The following is a 17,385-nucleotide window of genomic DNA, read 5'->3' as shown; positions in this document are numbered from 1 at the left end:
GTCTATATTTCAGCTCTCCTGAGAGAGCATCCATGTACCCATACTTGTTGACAGCCTCACTCCTTAGTGGAGGTGTGTTGTTACTTGTGAAATCTAAGAGTAGAACATTCACAGGCCGCTGCATAGCGCCAAGTCTCGGTGATAGCTCGAAAGCACACACAACGACTCGTACCGAAAGCCAGCGAGATGAGATGAATCTGGAAATACGGGCAGATAGTATACTGTAATCATGGTATACTATCCGGACTTGCCTCGCTTATTGTACAGCAGGCGAACAATAAAGGTACGTGTATACTGTAATAATACTCCGTACTCCACGGGGCCGTTATAGGGACCCGGCTTTCTAGAACAAACAAGTCATAGCCCCTCATCCTGAATCCATGAGGAGAGGGAGACTCAAACAGACAAACTAGGAGGCAGCTGCACCGAGCCTAGCTGATTTCCCGCCAGTGAGCACAGAGGCTTACTGTACACCTCATAGCGAACCTTGCACCTTATTTACCACTATGGAGCAGCAAACAAGCTTGCACAGGACATCGCTTCCATGTTCATTTCTGTGTTGGTTTCGCCTACCCGCCAGGCACAAAAAGCAGGGGCTGCTGCTTTGGGGCAGATTCGGGTGTTTGATTGGCCAGTTGTGCTGATGAAACCGTTTCAAATGACCGCAGGGTCTCCCTAATGCAATGCAATGCGCACTTGTAGCGGCCCCTCTATCTTGGCGCCCCTGAAAATCCATGGCCTTATGCGAGTGTTCCGCCATCCCGTTGCAAGAAAGCAGCAAACAAGCGCTGCGGCGACCTTGGATAAATGATGGTTGTCCTGCTGCACGGTGCTCGCTCTTTCGATGGTCCATGTTCTGGCGAGCAACTCATGAACCACAGCATTTCGTTTGCTGTCGAGTACAGGCATGGTTGGCCCTCGGCGGTCCCACGAATCCACGGCTTGACCGACTGTTGTGCTTTCCGGGTTCTGCGATGCAAAATTGGGATGAACGGGAAGCGACATACTTGCCCCCCCCAGCCTATTTACGCATCGCAAGGCCTGAGGCTCCACCGGCATCGTCATACACGCCAGAAGCTGTGCAAAGTTCCGGCTTGTTTCGTGGTTGGAATAAGATGTGTAATTAACCACAGGCGTAGACCGCCGCACCACAAGGGCGCTATGATGTCGAACAGCGGTTGGCGTTCGTTCGGCAGAAATCTAGCGTCGACTGTTTCTCAGCCGTAAGCCTTGTTCCTGGTGCAGGTTGAGAGGGTCTAAACTCACCTCAACGGTTATGCGCATAAGTCGGATTCAGGAGGCGGAATAATCTGAGTCCATCTTCCCCATCAAGAGCCTCCCTAGCGAGCAGTAGGGGGCTAAGCATTGCGTTGATGCCGGCTGAATACATTGCTCATGAAATCCCAGTCGACAGAGTAAGGGTCCTTGAAGTGGTATCATGACGCGGGTCGGACAAAAAAACCTTCCCAGGGGCACATGAGTATCCCTGCTCAACTCCATGTCTCTAAATTTCTTGGACTTTTTGGCCAATCAGTTGCTCAGAGAGTCATTACATCATCTCATCCAGAGCAAACCCAGGCAAATACCTCACGGCAAGCGAAGTTTCAACGCCCCTCTCATCGCAGAGATGCTCCTCATCGTGACCCCTGCTAGTGACCGTGGCTATTCGAATTTGCCGCGTTTGGAAAGTCGGGCCATCCAGAACGAGGCCTGACTGGTCCGTTGTTGGGGTGCTCTGTCGACCCTTGATCCTCCGTAATCTGCTTTTAGTGTTCCCCCGGCGGATGGCCAACGAGAGATGCCTGATAGCCGGCTATTGCACTTCTCAAAACCTTGGCCGCGATGGTAGTTGTAGTATAGCGCAGTAGCAGAGGCAGTCGGTGCGCCGTGCCGCCTGTTGTTGGTCTCATCCACCATCTCTCCCATTCTCTTCATCGATCCTGGGGGCCTGTCCCTGACCTTTCTTCCCTACCAAACCACTCGAACATCGGTATTGGCGCGAGGACCTGGAGTCCCCCATCCCTTGTCGATAGCAAGATCGCCCTTAATAACCCCGTATACTACCACTACCACTCTCATCCCTCATTTCGTGTTGCTCCTTTCTCTTTACGCTTTGTCGTGTGTTTTGCGCAACATTCCCACATTCTTTACCATTCCTTTCGGCCGACCAACGTACATTCCTTCTTTCTATTGTCTATACACATTCCTCCCATACTCTGGGATTCGATTATTCTGATTTTCTTTGGATATTGCTGTTATCCGATCTTTCTCTGCGTTTTTCGTACTGACAGAGGTGGCAACCCTTGCGCATCGATAAACCGTTCGCTCAACTCGCCACCGATTGTATCGATTCCCATCGGACCGTTTCGACTGTGTCGCAAGGCGGAAACTTTGGTACTTGGTACACTGCCACTGACTTGCTGCGAGGAATTCTTTCTGGTGGTTGGACACGTGTGATCAACCAACTGAGGACTCTTCTCTGGAATCCTTAGTTTAGGAGCAGTTTCGTGAGGCTGGGAAAATAGCCCAGGAGATAAAGTCTTTCACAAGTTTGTGCAAGAGTGCATCATCCTCGACCCTTTCTCTTTTGGGAAGGTTTGACGACAACGACGATACTTTGGTAAGCCTATTTTGCAGTTTGACAGTTTTGTTTGGCATTATGCAGGGCCATTCCGAGAGGATATACACAGCAGCGCATACAGGTCTGGCCTACCTCGTTCTGCAGGGAACCTGCAAATGCAACGAGCCACAGTGAAGCGATTGGCTCCTCGACGAGCTGCTACTCGACGGGGGGAATTGGTCGATTACACTATATGTTTTTTTGCATCATTCTGTGAAGATGCAGAGTTATCAGAAAAATCTCCGTCAGTGACGGACTTTGCGGTTGAGGCTACGTCTGATCTGCTTCCTGCCAATTGCTCATTGGACTGGTGACGCTGCCGCACCTTCTCCCATAACTGAGGACTTTGGACCGCCTTCCCTTTTCTTGTTGCAGCCTCTCCTCTCCATCATATATGTTTTCACTCTCTCATCTCACTCTTCACTTCTCTCGTTTTCATCAATTCTCTCATTTCTGTTCTTTTCGTTCATTGCCATAGCCTGCGGCCTGCAGAAACGGCTAACACTCTGTTCAGACAGCCTCGTTGCGTCGTCCACTCCTTACCAACTCTTGATATCAGTCTTGCCTGGAGCAACACCTTGAGGTTGGATACGCATCTATCACAATGCGCAAGTCTGTAGTCGCCGTCACCGCGGGTCTGGCCGCCGTTGCCGACGCTTTCTGGCGTATGGAGTGCCAGGGACGTGTTGGTCTCGCGCGAATGGACCCGGTCGTTTACCCCGGTGCGGATTCGCCTCACATGCACGCTATTCACGGATCGTCAGGTGAGTAATATTGTTTCTTCTAGGACTGTTGGATTTGATTATATCTCCAAAGGGACCGATTGCTGTGAGATATGTCACTGTCTCCTTCGATCAATGGCCCTCGACTCACGTAGTCTTCATCCCCTGACCCCAATTCAGATTTGTCTCTTAGATATTGCTGCTGACATACTCCTCTAGGCTTTTCCGAAACGTCTGGTACCACCGAGCTTCTCAACGGCAACTGTACATCATGTCGTGTGACGCAAGATAAATCTGCCTACTGGCACCCAGCCTTGTACTTCCAAGACGCCAAGACTAAGCAATTCGAGCTGGTTCCTCAAGTCGGTGGTATGCTTGCGTAAGTGACCTCGTTGTAGACTCAAAAGCCGCCATCTTCCAGACAGGTCAGCTAATAAGGCGTACTAGATACTACCTTCTCTATGGAGACAACATCAAGGCTTTCCCTACGAATTTCCGCATGGTCGCCGGCGACACTAACCGCCGCACCTACACTGCTGGTGATCCAACTCAGCCTGATCCGGCAAAGTCTCTCTGGGCTTCACTGGGTCAAACTACCCAAGAAATCCTGGCTCAGCGTGCCATCGGCTTCAACTGCCTCAACTACGCCAAGGCTCCCGAGGGCACCTTGTACCGCCACTTCATGCCCGATAAGGCGTACCTCGATGCCAACTGCGCTGATGGTATCCGTTTTGAGATCATGTTCCCGTCCTGCTGGAAGGGAGGTGATGCGACTGACAGCCCCAACCACAAGGACCACGTTGCTTTCCCTGACCTTGTCATGACCGGCAACTGCCCTCCGGGCTATCCTGAGCGTCTTCCCAGCATGCTGTTCGAGATCATCTGGAACACTAATGCCTATGCTGGCCGAGATGGACAATTTGTCATGTCCAATGGAGACGTTACTGGTAAGATTAAAATGTGAACCATTTAGTGAAGTAAAGCTGTCTGACACGCTCGCCAGGTTACGCACTCCACGGTGATTTCATCATGGGTTGGGAAGAGGACTTCTTGCAGCAGGCCGTTAACACGTGCACGAACCCCTCTGGTCTCATTCAGGATTGCCCCCTTTTCAACATTGTTGACCAGAGCGTTGCCGAACAGTGCCACCTGGAGGATATGCCCGCGCACCTGCGGAGCGAAGCTGGCAACGGCCCCTTCAACCAGCTCCCTGGAGGTGACCAGGTCGGCGGCTCCAGCCCTAGCTCTGGACATGGTCACGGCAAGCCCAGCGCTACTCCCACCAAGGGCGGTTCTGCTCCTACCTTGCCCTACCAGCCTGGTGTGACTGCGCCCATGAAAGGCTCTCCTCTCCCCGGACAGGTCTTTAAGGAGGCTGCCACAGATAACGGATATGGCATGCAGATTGCTGCTGTTGAGTCTAACAAGCCATCAGTCACGGGCTCCCCAGCTGGACCGGCTGTTAATGCCGAGGGCGCGGTCATCAGCACCCAGTTCATCACTGTTGGCAACGTTGTCAGCGAAATTCTTTGGAAGCAGGCATACGTTACCGTTACTGAGGAGCCTCAGCCCTCAACAACTGTGACTGTTACCGCAACTGGTGCTCGTCCTGCCAAGCACCGACGCAGCGCTCACGGTCACGGCCACGGTCATGGCCACGGCCATGTACAGGGACAGGGACAGCTCTAGATTTGTGGCAGAAGATAGATTACGCTGATATCCTCCTTTTTCGTCATTTTTGAAAGATTTTCTTGTGAATCTGGACAGGATCCAGATAGTTAGGGGCTTTAGTGTGGCATGATTGAATCAACATTTGGCTGCTGGCTTTGTTCATAGGGTAAAAAAGATGTTTATCCAGTCTTTGGCATCAAAAGATTTAACGAGAGCTGCGCAGGCAGATGTATTACGTGACAATCAATAAGTGAGATTTAATTTTTATTTATTCAATTTATGTGAGGCTTGGTGTTTCTCCTCTTCTTTTTTTAGACCTTGATGTTCCCATGTCGCGCGTGACTGCCACGGAGTAGAGAATCGAGAGTGACAGCCCTCCCTTGAAGGCCCAAAGGATGTGTCGCAACGGTCACGGCCATGGATAGCGGCAGAGCCGTTTATTTATCATATTTTTGCATCATCGGGTATTTTTGGACACACCGCATGCTTGACATGTTGTCAAGTCTCAAATTGCCGGCTTTTGAGAGGAGGGTCAGGCGGATGGTGGTCTGAGTGGAATGGATCACGCCAGGCAACGCATTCCTGAGGTGCAGCAACAATCAAACTGCAAGCAATGACCGTCTGCATTGCTCGAAATGTTATTTGCCCAGAAATCATGACAAAAGGCGGTGGCCCCGAAACGTAGTTGCTCTTGTTATTTTGAGCCTCTCTGCTTCTTGACTCCTACGTGAGCGTGCTCCTTGTCAGGATCCCAGTTCGCCTGCGAAGCTGCCGTGAGATGAAAGAGGTGGAATCCGAATGAAACTACTAATAAAACAGCAAACATGAGCTACGCGACGCGCATATTTCGGCGGGATCCCGAGCAAGCTGATCATCCCATAGGGTTGGGATGGCTGCTCGCCATTGCACTTTGTGGTGGCGTCCTGCTCTTCACGACGGTTGGCTTGCTTCTTGTCTGGTGGGTGAAGAAGAGCCGTAGTCCCGGACCGCAGATGGTTTATTCATACGCGGCGGCTCACAACTCTGCTCTGCCACCGTCGTCTTCGCGATTGACCAAGCGGCGGCTTCTGGGGTCTGCATCATTCGGCAAGCTATCTAGTCGATTTTCCAGCCGGTTTTCGTTCGTTGCACCTCCTGAACCGCCTCAGCTGCCGACACATGAGAGTTTTCAACTGCCTGAAAGGCGAAGAACCGTTTCGAGGGGGAGGAAGAGATCGAGGAGTTGGGTGGACGAGGACGATATGCACGGACCCAGGATGGCGAGGAACAAGAGAAACGCGCGAGAGTCGTGGTTTGGGCGAGATGGTTGGCTTGGGATGGCGCCAACACTGCCCAACGTTGACGCAGTGCCAGAGGAGGTGGAAGTGCAAGCTGCGGTGCCTTTGCAACATCCGCAGCCGAGATGGTTGCCACGCAGCCAGACGGAGCCGAGAATGACTTCAGTGTCAAACCCTTCATTGCGTCCTGATGCTGTACCAAATGGAGCTGTGCCGGTTGGGCCAATGAAGATATCAGCTCCTCCGCTAGCACATATACGCTCTTCAGTAACGGATTCAAATCTCAAGGGCATCTTGCGCTCCACAGAGATGAGGCTCACTGAGAGGAAATCACAGTCTCCTATTAAGGAACCCGGATCATCTATTGTAAATGGATCGCCTACAAAGACGCCTCGAAGCCACCACAGCCACCACACCGCTTCATCAGGGAGATCGAGCCGCGGCATACACGTAGCGGGAAGTCCGCCCAAGAGAGGCCCTTACACAAGAAGCGGGAACAACTCTACAAGCACTGTTGGCAGTGCTGCGAACAGTCTGATTGCGGCGGCAACAAAACAGCTTGAGCTTCCGGGAGGCACATCAAGCCCCAGCAAGGCTAGAGGAGCTCGACAAGGGCAGTCAAAAGAGCAGTGGATGCTGGCGACTGGAAGCCCTGAGAGGAGTCGAAGCACGGCCGGCCAGTCAAAAGGTCCGCAAAGGCACAGCCCTCAACGGCACAGCCCACAGGGGTCGAAAACCCATATAGCGATGATGATGATTCCTCAGATGCAGGCCGCGCAGGTGCAGTTTTCCCAACTGCAATATCCACAGCAGTCTCTCCCACATGTACAGCATCATTCGATGCCACCAATTCAGCAACGCTCCCCACAGAGAAGCCCCGAACGTCGTATGTCACTCGACAGCGATAAATCAAGTTCATTATCCACTCTGTATAGCACAAACGAGCCAGAAGAAGAAAGACCCAGGCAAAGACAGGTGGATGACCCCTTTGTGGAAAAGGGGGGGCCAAGGAGGTGGCCAAGCTGGCAGGCACGGCAGCGTCCTATAAATGCCGACTCGCAGAGGCGGGCAAAGACGCTCAGCTCAACAGCCTTGACCAGATTCATGATGGGCGAGCCTTCATGCCCGCCGCCATTGAGACCCATCTCGGCGATTTCACAGCCAGACATTGCCTACGCGGGCTTGATGTCTCCTCTGATGCTCGAACCGCAAGCCATGGAATATGAAACGAATGGCGGCGCTCATGGATCTGATTTTTCTCAGATTCCGTACCTACCTCAGGCTCCGTCCGAGATTAGCTTTGTCTCGATGTCGGTTGACTCTGATGTCACCGAGGTGCCTGCGAACGAGACGGCCAGAGCAGACTGGATCGACAGCAGCGACTCGGCGTCATCCAGCCCTACGACGCCTACGGGAAAGACAAAGTTCTCCGACATGTCGTCGTCGTCATCGCCATACGATGAGCGCGAGATCATGTCTCTGCTGATGAGTACGGCGCCGCCTCGGCGATCTTTGCCGCTGCCTCCACCTAGCATGTCGGGCCCAGATGGGAGCATCGTCACGATTCTCTCGCCGCCGTCGCGAGGAGGAGGCTTGACGCGGCAGGCGTCTACCGCGAGCTCTGTTTACACCTTGGAGTCTTTCCTTGCTGATCATCAGGGGGCCTCACTGGCGACTTCGCCGTCTCGCCGATCTATCCAGGGCCCTAGACTGAGCAGCACCATCGCCGAGCTGCGTCGCATGAACAGCGTGTTGAGCACATATAGTGTCGCGTCTTTGGCCTCAACAGCTGCCGCAGAGGGCGACTCGCCCACTCTTCCATCCACGCTGAGTAGCAGCAGTGGGATAGCGAAATCACGGTCAATCCGCTTTAGCTCTGCAAACATTGGCAGCAAGCATTACCTCAACGTCGGAAACACCAGGTCCATGATCACCCACCGATATGGTACACGAGGATCACGGCATCGTCGCTCAGAAACCTGCTACTACGGCAAAGATAGCCAAGGGCTGGGACTGCGATTGTCCTGCATCCCCGACGAAGCGCTTGATGACATGCAGGTACAACGGCACACGCAGAGCCTCAACCTCGGTTATAAGCCTACCATCGAAATCATCGAGGGCATCCCCCCACGGGTGTTGACCCAGAAATTCGGTCCCGTGGAAGAGCTCATTGAGGCAGAGCAGCGGCAGGATTTGCATCGAGCGAGTATAGAGAGTTTGGAACTCTATGACAAAGACGGGTTTTTGCTCAGCTCGCCGGAAAGAGAGGCGAAGAGAAAAGGCCTGAGGGCATAAACGAACAGTATTGAAGATGTAATACTTTCTGTTCTTTTCTTTTGTTTGGAAGACCTGACGGCCATTAATGTTAATGTAATTGTGAGCAACACAACTTTTGGTTCTATGTTGAATAATAGGGGACGGGTTAACGAAGGAGTTCTGGGTAGATATAATATGTATATTAGCTGGTAATGGCCTTAGGCCCGGTTTAAATCTAATCTTTAGTTTTCCTTTGTTAAATATCAGTAACCTGGTACGTGGTACTCACTTGTTCCTCATCTTCCATGTTTTTCGGGGGAAAAAATTGACCCAGGAGACTACACATCCCCTTTCTGACCCTAAACGCCATACCATTACTTCTCCAGTCTACTTGCAATAGCCGCAGCCTACGCGTCGTCTCCATTGTCTACTCTTGGCCGCTTGCTCTCCGGATCCTCAGCTGAATCGTGTCCGTTGACATCATCACCCTTCTCAAGCTCGTCTCGTGGGCGTGTTCTACCAGCCCCTTCGCCAAGCTCTTCAGCTTCTTCCTCTTCCTCCTCTCCTCCTATCCAGTTGCCATCCGCATCAAAGTATTCATGCACGTTATCCGCTGTGATCCAACCGCCGCTACCAGGCATAGGAGGAGGCAGTCCACCGTCTGTGACACCGCGCAGGACGCCGGTGAATCCCTCAATGGCCTCGTGCCCTGCGTTTCCCTCGAATACAATGCGGTCGTACTCATTGTCGTCGTCTTCCTCATTCTCGGGGTCGGGATGTAAATCGGAGCAATTGGCCATAGCTTCATAGAGCTGTTGCGCCGAATTGGCTTCGGAGGAGCTTGGTGGGATGATGGTCAGCTCGACAGTTTGGAAATCGGAGTCGTCGACGCCACCGTCGGCGAGGTCAAGCTGCATCCACACAGCTTGCGAGCTGTCGACTGATTTGAGGGCGTGAATAGAGATGGAAGGGTATGGGATCGATACGCCGGCTTCGGCTTGGTGGCTGAAGATGATGAAGTTTCTGGTTACAGGTCAATTAGTATCTACACCAACCTCAACTAACAGGGACGAAGCGCGCACTCTGAAGTCGCAAACACATCAACAGTCTGCTCCACTAGCTCCTCGGCAGCTTCTCCATCATTTGAGTCGTTGGGTGCCGCAGCAGTGTCTTGGGGGAAGACGGCCAGGCTGCCGCATTGTGATCGTGGGAGTGTTGCCTTTGCACCGGCCAGATGGTAATGTAGAATTGGCTTTCCATCCGTGAAGGATTCGGGCGTCTGTGACTGGTACTCCGCCAGGGGCGTGTAGTCTGCCTCTGCGGGCGGTGATCGGATTGTTGTCGGCAGCATGATTGACTGGCTGTTGAGCTTCTGGACTACGCTGGGCTTGAGATGATGGGAGCGTGCAAGGCGGAAAAAGAGCTGCGATCGTGGGGTAGCTGCATCTTGCTGCCTTATCGATACCGCTCCAGCCTGGCATAGCGACGTGGGGCCAGTGATGACACGCCCGCCCAGCATTTCGGCGAGACTTCAAACTTCCTTTCAGCTGAGATACCCAATCCGCCATATTAATCATCAACACAAAGAGCCGAAAGGTTTCTGAATCGCCTACTTTTATTTTCCAGGAAATTCCTTGATCCCCTCCGTCTTCATCATCACCACTGGCCATATCTGAAGCTTCGCCACCATCAAACTCATCGGCGGCATCTCGCCTAGGTTGCGTCTTCTGCGTCCCATCTGCTACCGACAGAATATGCACAGCAACAGTGAGTCAGTCCAGTGCTGCCTAAACAGGCGCAATACAGATGCTGATAGAAAAGCCATAGGAGCACATCACCTGCTTGAGCAGGTTCCTCTAACCGTATCGCCCTTCGTCTCTCTCCCCACTGCCACCACACTCTCGTACAACTACAAGACGATGCCTTCCAACATTCCTCCCTCACCATTGGGTATCCCTAATGCGTCAGACGACCCTTCTTCACAGCCGAAACCAAAATACGTGGTATCGAATTCCGGGCATGCCGCGCATCCCGACGACATCATTGCATCTTGCCGTGCATTAACGGCACACATTACGAAAATGCAGGAGGATGCAGAAAGGGACCTGAGGGAGCTGGAGGAGCGCATAAGAGAGAGAGAACTTGCCGAGAAGAGGCGGCTGGCACCGGGATGGCTGGACAGTGACGCTCGGCTGCTGGAGCCCGAGAGAACCGGGGCAGCTCCTCACATGGAGCCGAGTCCGCCGACTTCCCTCGGACAGAGCGACCAAGGCGGTAGTGGGGATATTTCCAGCGACGAAGGCGCCCAGTTGGATCGAGCTTTTGGTGATATGGCATTGAGATAGATGCTGATTGTTTTTACGGCTGATAAATTTTGTTTTCCCTCTCATTTGTTTGGGTGTTTGTAATGGCTACTTACGATACATGGGTACAAGAACTGGCTATCATTTCGATGCTTGCTAATGAGATATATATATATATATGACGTTTTTAGATAACCCTTGCTCATCCAGTGACGTAAGCAAACATTTCAGTTGAACCAGTAGTCCGTACGATGCTTTCGATGTTCTGGATCGTCGACCATAGAAAAAGTGCTACCTTCTTCAGCAGTGACGGGCATTTGCTGGTCTCCTGAGAACAACTATGTCACTTGGAATCTCCACTTACAAGATCTATCTCCATCTAGTAGATCCATCCATATCTGTAGATCGTTACCTAGGTATGTAATTACTATTATAAAAGGATCAAGGCCATGCAGTTGATACGATATCATCCTGATTCGTCACGTCTTTCCACAACCACGTGGCGCTATCAAAGTAACTCTTGGTGAGAAGGAGATTGCGTCGACAAGACGTACTCCTGTATATATACACTTTGTTGCCAGCGGGGCTAGTCGGCGTGATCCTTAATAGGAAGTATGTGCTCGGCCCGTAGCAGAGAAAAAGGAGGGGCTTTAAGCAAGATCGACACATATCTCGATCTACCTCGATCCAGAAAAGGAGATAAGCGAGCTAGGTTACAGAGAAAGTGTCTTTATTAATGTGCTATACGCATAGTACCTTGCGAGTACATCAGGCCACGTTCAACCAAAGTCTCCGGTATATCTGTGTACTCGAAGTCATATATCTAAGCCAGACCATCCACCAGTTTTTTTGATACTCAATGAGGGTATTGCTACAACGCTTTCCCTAGTCTTGAAGTAGAAGATCTTTGAGACAAGAGCTAACAATATTGCTCTATAGGTACTTACAATGGCGGATCTCTGTTCCAGTCACGGCAAGAGGCGCCCCTGATAAGAGAGTTTACGCCCCTCGTTTCAGAGAGGACTCGAAATTGCAAGGCAAATCGTCACCTAGGTATGGATACGAGAGTTGGGGCCGTAGAAATAAAGTTGGAATATTCTAACCGTTTCTACAAGTGACTGCTGTAAAGAGATAGGCACGATGCGTAAATGCCGCTGATAGGAGTTCATCGCTATAAGGGAGGAGCACATCCCCTCTCCCTCTGAGGAGGCATTTTGTCAATCACATCTTACTCGACTTCATCTCTACGTCTATCAACCAACTATCCATAACCAGCTCAAAGCCTTTATTATCATCAACATATCTCACTTCATCTTGTTATCGTTGGCCATCGTGGCCATTGCTAGCATGGTATCCGCGCAAGTCTTCATGGGCGCAGCCTCCTTTGGATGGCCACCGCCCAGAAGCTGGGACGACGCTGCTGAGAACAACGCTCCTTGCGGATCTTCCGAGGATCCAAGTGACAGAATGAACTTTACAAACCGTATGCTTTATGATCCCTTTCACATGACGAGGTACTCACAGTCTTGATACGTCCTAACTCGCCAACAGATGAAGGGTTCGTGATTCTTTTGACGCAAGCCAAGGCTTGGGACCTTCGACTGGGCGTCTCAACCTATTCGCGTACGTAAATGGTTTCCAATACTTCGCATTCTTCTTGCTGACGCCGAATAAATATAAGATCCCCAAAACAATTCCCATTTCAAGCCCCTTTTGGAGTACGTATCTATCGCCGAGGTCGATGCTGGCATCACCTGCATCAACGTGCCCGACGCTCCACCACTCGTCAGACCAGGTCATCCAGCTACTCTGCAGCTCAAGTACGTGTCCAACTACGGCTTGCCCTTCGGTAACAAGACTTTCTATGTCTGTGCCGATATCAACTATGTAGCTTCCAATGACGTCCCATATCGGCTCCCGTGCTTCAATACAACAGAACCCAAGACTCTCTACACAAGACCTACTATCAGATACAACACCTCAACCCCGGATTGGTTAGAGGAGCTCAAGAAGAGCAACAAAAAGCCTAAAATTGCCGATTGGGTGTACTATTTGTCTGCTGTTGGAGGCGCATGTGTGGCATTGCTTATAGCGATCTTGTTTTACAAGCGGGTGATTAAGCCGATAAGGACACGACGATTGGAGAAATTCATGCAGGAGGAGGCAGCTTGAGGGTTTGGTTAAGAGCATCGAACTGTCTAAGGAGATACCGGGAAAAGGGGGGGTGTAAGACTTGTGTTATGCGCCGTCGTGTTATGGGATCGAAGGTCACCTATGACCACAAACCCAGAGAATTTGGAGGCGAATGACGTGGTAAATAGAAAGAGACAAAGCATAGGTACTGCATTGAAATTATTTATTCAGATTTCTTCAACTCGTGAGAGAAGCGAATGTATATCCCATGTCGACCCTGTAGACCAAAGGAGCAAAAAAACAAGTTGGTATCTCACAATGGCACACGCAGCTCTGTACAAATTCAACGCCCAAAGACACCAGCCGACCGACCGACCACCTGAGCCAGAAGCCTCCCCCCTTTTTTTTCATTCCCTCTCATTCTTCTCATATTAACATAGGTCTAATGGAACAAAGGAAAAATCATCGTGTCAACTGTTTTAGACTTCCCATCGTCGCTCCGCAAGGGGGAACGACCAAGTCGAGAACCAAGGAGATGGACAAACGCAGGAAATACCTAGGAATACATTATACATGGAGTATACGGTCTCATGACCCTTTGGTGAGCAACGGAGTCAAAATCTCCAGTGCTCGTATCGATTGCACTCTTGATAGGATGACAGTGCCAGCGCGAGAGGTGGAGAGATAGGACAGCTCTGAACTCTCGGCCATGTCTGTGCCCTTGACTAGTCGCCCGGCAACACCGCAGACAATACCGGTGGACTCGGATGACAGACCGCCTAGATCGAGGAAGATGGGAATCAAGACGCCCTCTGTGTCGCCCACTAGTGAGTCGTCAAAAATGGGGAGCAGAGTTTTGTCAAGCAGTAGAGACGGGGGATCATCTTGGGCAAGGGTGAGAGACAAGAATCTAGGCTGCGAGACGAGCGCAGATACGATGCACGTATAGAGTTTTGTGTCAACATGGGTTATCCAAGAGCGGCGGTAGTCGGCCGAACTCTTCCGACTCATGGACGGCCGGTGGCCGTAAGCGTTGGTGAGAAGGTTTATTTCGCGACCGGAGCACTGGACAAGCTCGAGATCTGGCTCAACACGAGCCTTTACATCGTGTTTCAAGAGAAGCTTAAAAGTCCTTGCTTGAAGCTCATCATCGTTGGAAGGGGGCGGGGTGCTGGGTGGTTTCTGAGACAAGTCGGTGTCTGAGCTGTTGGGGGCGTACATGGACGGGTTGACAAAGTTGGACTGGTTCTCTGAAAGCTCAAATCCCTTGGCTAGCAGAGCCTGTACGACTTTTTGCTTCTCCTTGGTGGGGACAAGGATGAAGTCGGAGTAATACGTGGTGATAAAAAAGATGGGGATCCCAGCGAAAGCCAGCGGTGAGCTGAGCTCCATGACACGGCCGCCGGGATCCAAACCAGCACTTGTTACTGCGAGGATCATGTACGTATCTTTGTACACTTTGACGGCATTTTTTAGGGGTTTCGGCAGAGCATTGAGAGCAGGCTCGAAGACGTTCTTGGCCCACGAGCTGTGGCAGACAACGGAGCACTCGATTGGAGTGATGCTAATGTTGAGGAAGCCATGTTGGTAATCTACCGTGAGGCCTTCGAGCTCGTATTCTCTTGAATCGCGGGAGAAGTTGAGGCTCTGGGTTTGTGGGAGGAGAATGCGAAGGAGAGGTTGCAGGAGAGTCGGGTAAAGGTCGAGGGGTATGTGGATGAGGGTGTAAGTGCCTTCCTAGCAAGTGAGTCATAGTCAGCATCAATTGGGGTTTATAATTGCAATGCGGAAAAAAGAGAAACCGCAAATGTCGTGGGGAAAAGGAAAAGGAAGATGTCGTCAAGGGACGTTGAGCAAGAGGGGGGCCAGCATGATAGGCTAGCGCCGACTTACAAGGAATGAGACTTGAGCGTTCATGGTGACTTTGAGCCCCTCCGCCGGCGAGGACGAAGAGCAGGCAATCACTGATGTAGAAGAACGGGATCACAAGGAAACTATATAAAGAGATATAGCTGTCAGGCGTCTCGTGGGTGCTGCAATTGTCGAGATGGCGCAATAACTGTCGTTATCGACGTTCGGCTCTCCAGTTCCAATATGGCGGCAGGTCAACCGACGTAATCCTGGGACAAGTCAGCAGGGGGGTTTCCCTGCTGGTACAAGTCCCAGAGAGCGAGCACGATGCGGTTGCGCAGGAGCACGGGAAGCTGTCGGCAATATCAAGAACAACAAGCGGACGAGAGGAGCAAGAAGCCGAGGGGAAAATTTCAAAAGAAATGAAGATAAACTTTGTCGCGATAAAGGAAATAAAATCGAGGCGAGTCAGTCGAAGCGCCGTAAATCGGGGGGGAAGGCGCTGATAAGTGATAAGGCAGGTTTACGTTTGGCGGAGGTACATGGAGCTTGCACTGATAACGGTCTTACTTAGTGGGTATGATAGGAAGACGAGACGTCGGTCAAAAAAACGAGGGACCTGCTGCGTCTATATATGTATGCCTATGAAAACATGCCTAAGTGACCTAGAGCCGTAGGGATTGGATGGTAAAATATCAACCGACGGCGTGCGAGGCGTAGCTGCGGCAAGCCCCCCCGTCCCGAACAGCTGGAAGCATTGGGAATCGAGCGCATCCGGGTATTGCAATGAATGGCGTAATTCCCAAGCCGCTGTCGGTTTGGGCAGTGGAAAGGCGGTAATACCTTGGCACTCAATAATGTAATCTAATGGAAAGGCCTGGACAGGCAATCATGCCACAGACTCCCATGGGAGCGCAATTGTCCAGAGGCAGCGACGAGACTTCAACCATCATCCACGGGGGTTAAACGCCACTCGAGCAGGGAACAGACCAGGTCCCCCCACACGAAATAGGGAGGACCCTGGAACGCCTTAATCCTGACAGCCCATTCGAGCATTCTTGCAGGGAGCGGAGCGGGGAGCCGTTGAAGCCCGGCAAGATGCTGGAAAACCTGGGGCGCAGGGGCAAGGGTTTCCCGAGGCTCTGGCGATACCGTTACATGACCTGTACCACGACGGCGGCTTTCGGGCTGCTGCTGCTGGGTTGTACTACCAAGGTAATGGAAATGCCAGCTTGAGGCAGCCCAAAGCTAACCACCACTAAGGCTGCTGCAACCTCTTCCAGTACTAGCATAGCATGGCTCTTCTGTATGTACAATGCGCTGGCACCAGTTCCTCTGTCCATCTCGCTTCTCTCTCTTTCCCCTCAAATCAGTCCCCTCTAACCAGCAGCGGAAGAACGGGACAAGCCCAAAATCCAGTGCGGAGGTCTTTTTGCACCAACGGCGGCCGCAAAGAACAGGTTCAGGACAAGTTGCAAAAGCAGGGAGAGACGAAGGCGTCTAGCTGCAGTGACAGGGCCCGTTGTCAAGTCAGAGGGCTCGACCCGGCCATGGCCCATGACGCAGGTGACGGCAGTTCAATGGCCGCGGTGATTGGAGTATGGTGATGTGATGGCAATGCGGATGATGGGTGGCACGGTTCAGGTCCGAGGTTCTCAGCTCGAGTGCTAACTGGCGGCCAAGATTCCGCCATGTCATAAACAAGACGCTTAGCCTGCACCCTCAAGGCATCGTGACCACGGCTCGGCGTTTCAGCCTTTCCCACGATTCATGCTGCCTGGGCGCCCAATCACCGTCGGCAAGGTTGTAGCCGCTGTTTGCTGTTGCTGTGCATGTACATGGTGATCCTCCATGCTCTCCGCGTTAAGGCTGACGAGTTGGTGTGGTGATATATATTTCATCAAGCCATCATCCTCTCCCATTCCAATACCGCCTCGACACGGCCACTGCCAGACGGTCCACGGGTCCACGGGGCGCGCCACCAGCGTCACCTCCGGGCTGAAGCAAGCAAGCTTTTCCATCAAAAGGCCCTTTAGTTGCTCGCTCTTCTCCTTTTTTCCTCTGTTTCCCTCTCATGTGGCAGAGGGCTGATGTCAGCCCTGCGTGGTAGGCTGACCTGTCAACTTTTCCCATCCTCCTCTGTTCAACGGCCGTTTCCACAACATCACGTCAATTCATGGCAGTGTATTAGTGATGATGCGCCACTCTGGTTGAATTCAGCCAATTCTCCGCCGCCTCGCTTCTGCTGTATCTTGTGTAGGCGATATCTGGGGCTCTGCTGTAATCGTGAGGTAGATGAGATGATTTTCGGGGTCTTTGCTGCCGGTGTTTGTCCCACCTCATTGGCCTAGACTCTTTGTCCACTCCACACGTCGTCTCTACCGCATGAAAGCGGTAACCGACCCTTCGGAACATATCGCAATCTCGCTCGTCTTTTCCGATTTATGAGAGCCCTATTGCACGTCATTTGTTTGATGCAAGTTCTTTTTGGCTTGTTTGAGTAGTCATTTCGTAAAAGTAAGAGGTACTTGTCTATCATCACGTAGCGCTGC

General features: G+C 51.8%; 6 protein-coding genes across 6 annotated transcripts; 4 read left to right on the top strand and 2 right to left on the bottom strand.

The window, feature by feature from the left end:
- Positions 1–2,317: 2,317 nt before the first annotated feature.
- TRIVIDRAFT_73453 (uncharacterized protein) lies at positions 2,318–5,216 on the top strand (the record flags this gene model as incomplete). Its single annotated transcript, XM_014104760.1, has 5 exons — positions 2,318–2,620; positions 3,135–3,384; positions 3,562–3,721; positions 3,790–4,289; positions 4,346–5,216. 4 exons carry the CDS (start codon positions 3,225–3,227, stop codon positions 5,029–5,031), a joined length of 1,506 nt encoding a protein of 501 aa, XP_013960235.1.
- A 621-nt stretch (positions 5,217–5,837) lies between these two features.
- TRIVIDRAFT_63350 (Hypothetical protein) lies at positions 5,838–8,585 on the top strand (the record flags this gene model as incomplete). The annotated part of the gene is made up of 1 exon (XM_014105446.1): positions 5,838–8,585. The coding sequence occupies one exon, from the start codon at positions 5,838–5,840 to the stop codon at positions 8,583–8,585; it is 2,748 nt and encodes a 915-aa protein (XP_013960921.1).
- Positions 8,586–8,953: 368 nt separating this feature from the next.
- TRIVIDRAFT_35237 (uncharacterized protein) lies at positions 8,954–9,897 on the bottom strand (the record flags this gene model as incomplete). The annotated part of the gene is made up of 2 exons (XM_014104759.1): positions 8,954–9,569; positions 9,629–9,897. The coding sequence occupies 2 exons, from the start codon at positions 9,895–9,897 to the stop codon at positions 8,954–8,956; spliced, it is 885 nt and encodes a 294-aa protein (XP_013960234.1).
- Positions 9,898–10,300: 403 nt separating this feature from the next.
- Positions 10,301–10,891, top strand: TRIVIDRAFT_197437 (uncharacterized protein; the record flags this gene model as incomplete). The annotated part of the gene is made up of 2 exons (XM_014104758.1): positions 10,301–10,313; positions 10,353–10,891. The coding sequence occupies 2 exons, from the start codon at positions 10,301–10,303 to the stop codon at positions 10,889–10,891; spliced, it is 552 nt and encodes a 183-aa protein (XP_013960233.1).
- A 1,305-nt stretch (positions 10,892–12,196) lies between these two features.
- Positions 12,197–13,021, top strand: TRIVIDRAFT_218185 (uncharacterized protein; the record flags this gene model as incomplete). Its single annotated transcript, XM_014104757.1, has 3 exons — positions 12,197–12,332; positions 12,401–12,472; positions 12,531–13,021. 3 exons carry the CDS (start codon positions 12,197–12,199, stop codon positions 13,019–13,021), a joined length of 699 nt encoding a protein of 232 aa, XP_013960232.1.
- A 549-nt stretch (positions 13,022–13,570) lies between these two features.
- On the bottom strand, positions 13,571–14,899 carry TRIVIDRAFT_35177 (uncharacterized protein; the record flags this gene model as incomplete). Its single annotated transcript, XM_014104756.1, has 2 exons — positions 13,571–14,719; positions 14,876–14,899. 2 exons carry the CDS (start codon positions 14,897–14,899, stop codon positions 13,571–13,573), a joined length of 1,173 nt encoding a protein of 390 aa, XP_013960231.1.
- Positions 14,900–17,385: the final 2,486 nt, after the last annotated feature.

Source organism: Trichoderma virens (assembly GCF_000170995.1).
Source record: "Trichoderma virens Gv29-8 chromosome Unknown TRIVIscaffold_2, whole genome shotgun sequence".
In the NCBI taxonomy this organism is placed as follows: Eukaryota; Fungi; Ascomycota; class Sordariomycetes; order Hypocreales; family Hypocreaceae; genus Trichoderma; species Trichoderma virens.
This window is presented reverse-complemented; position numbering and strand designations above follow the sequence as displayed.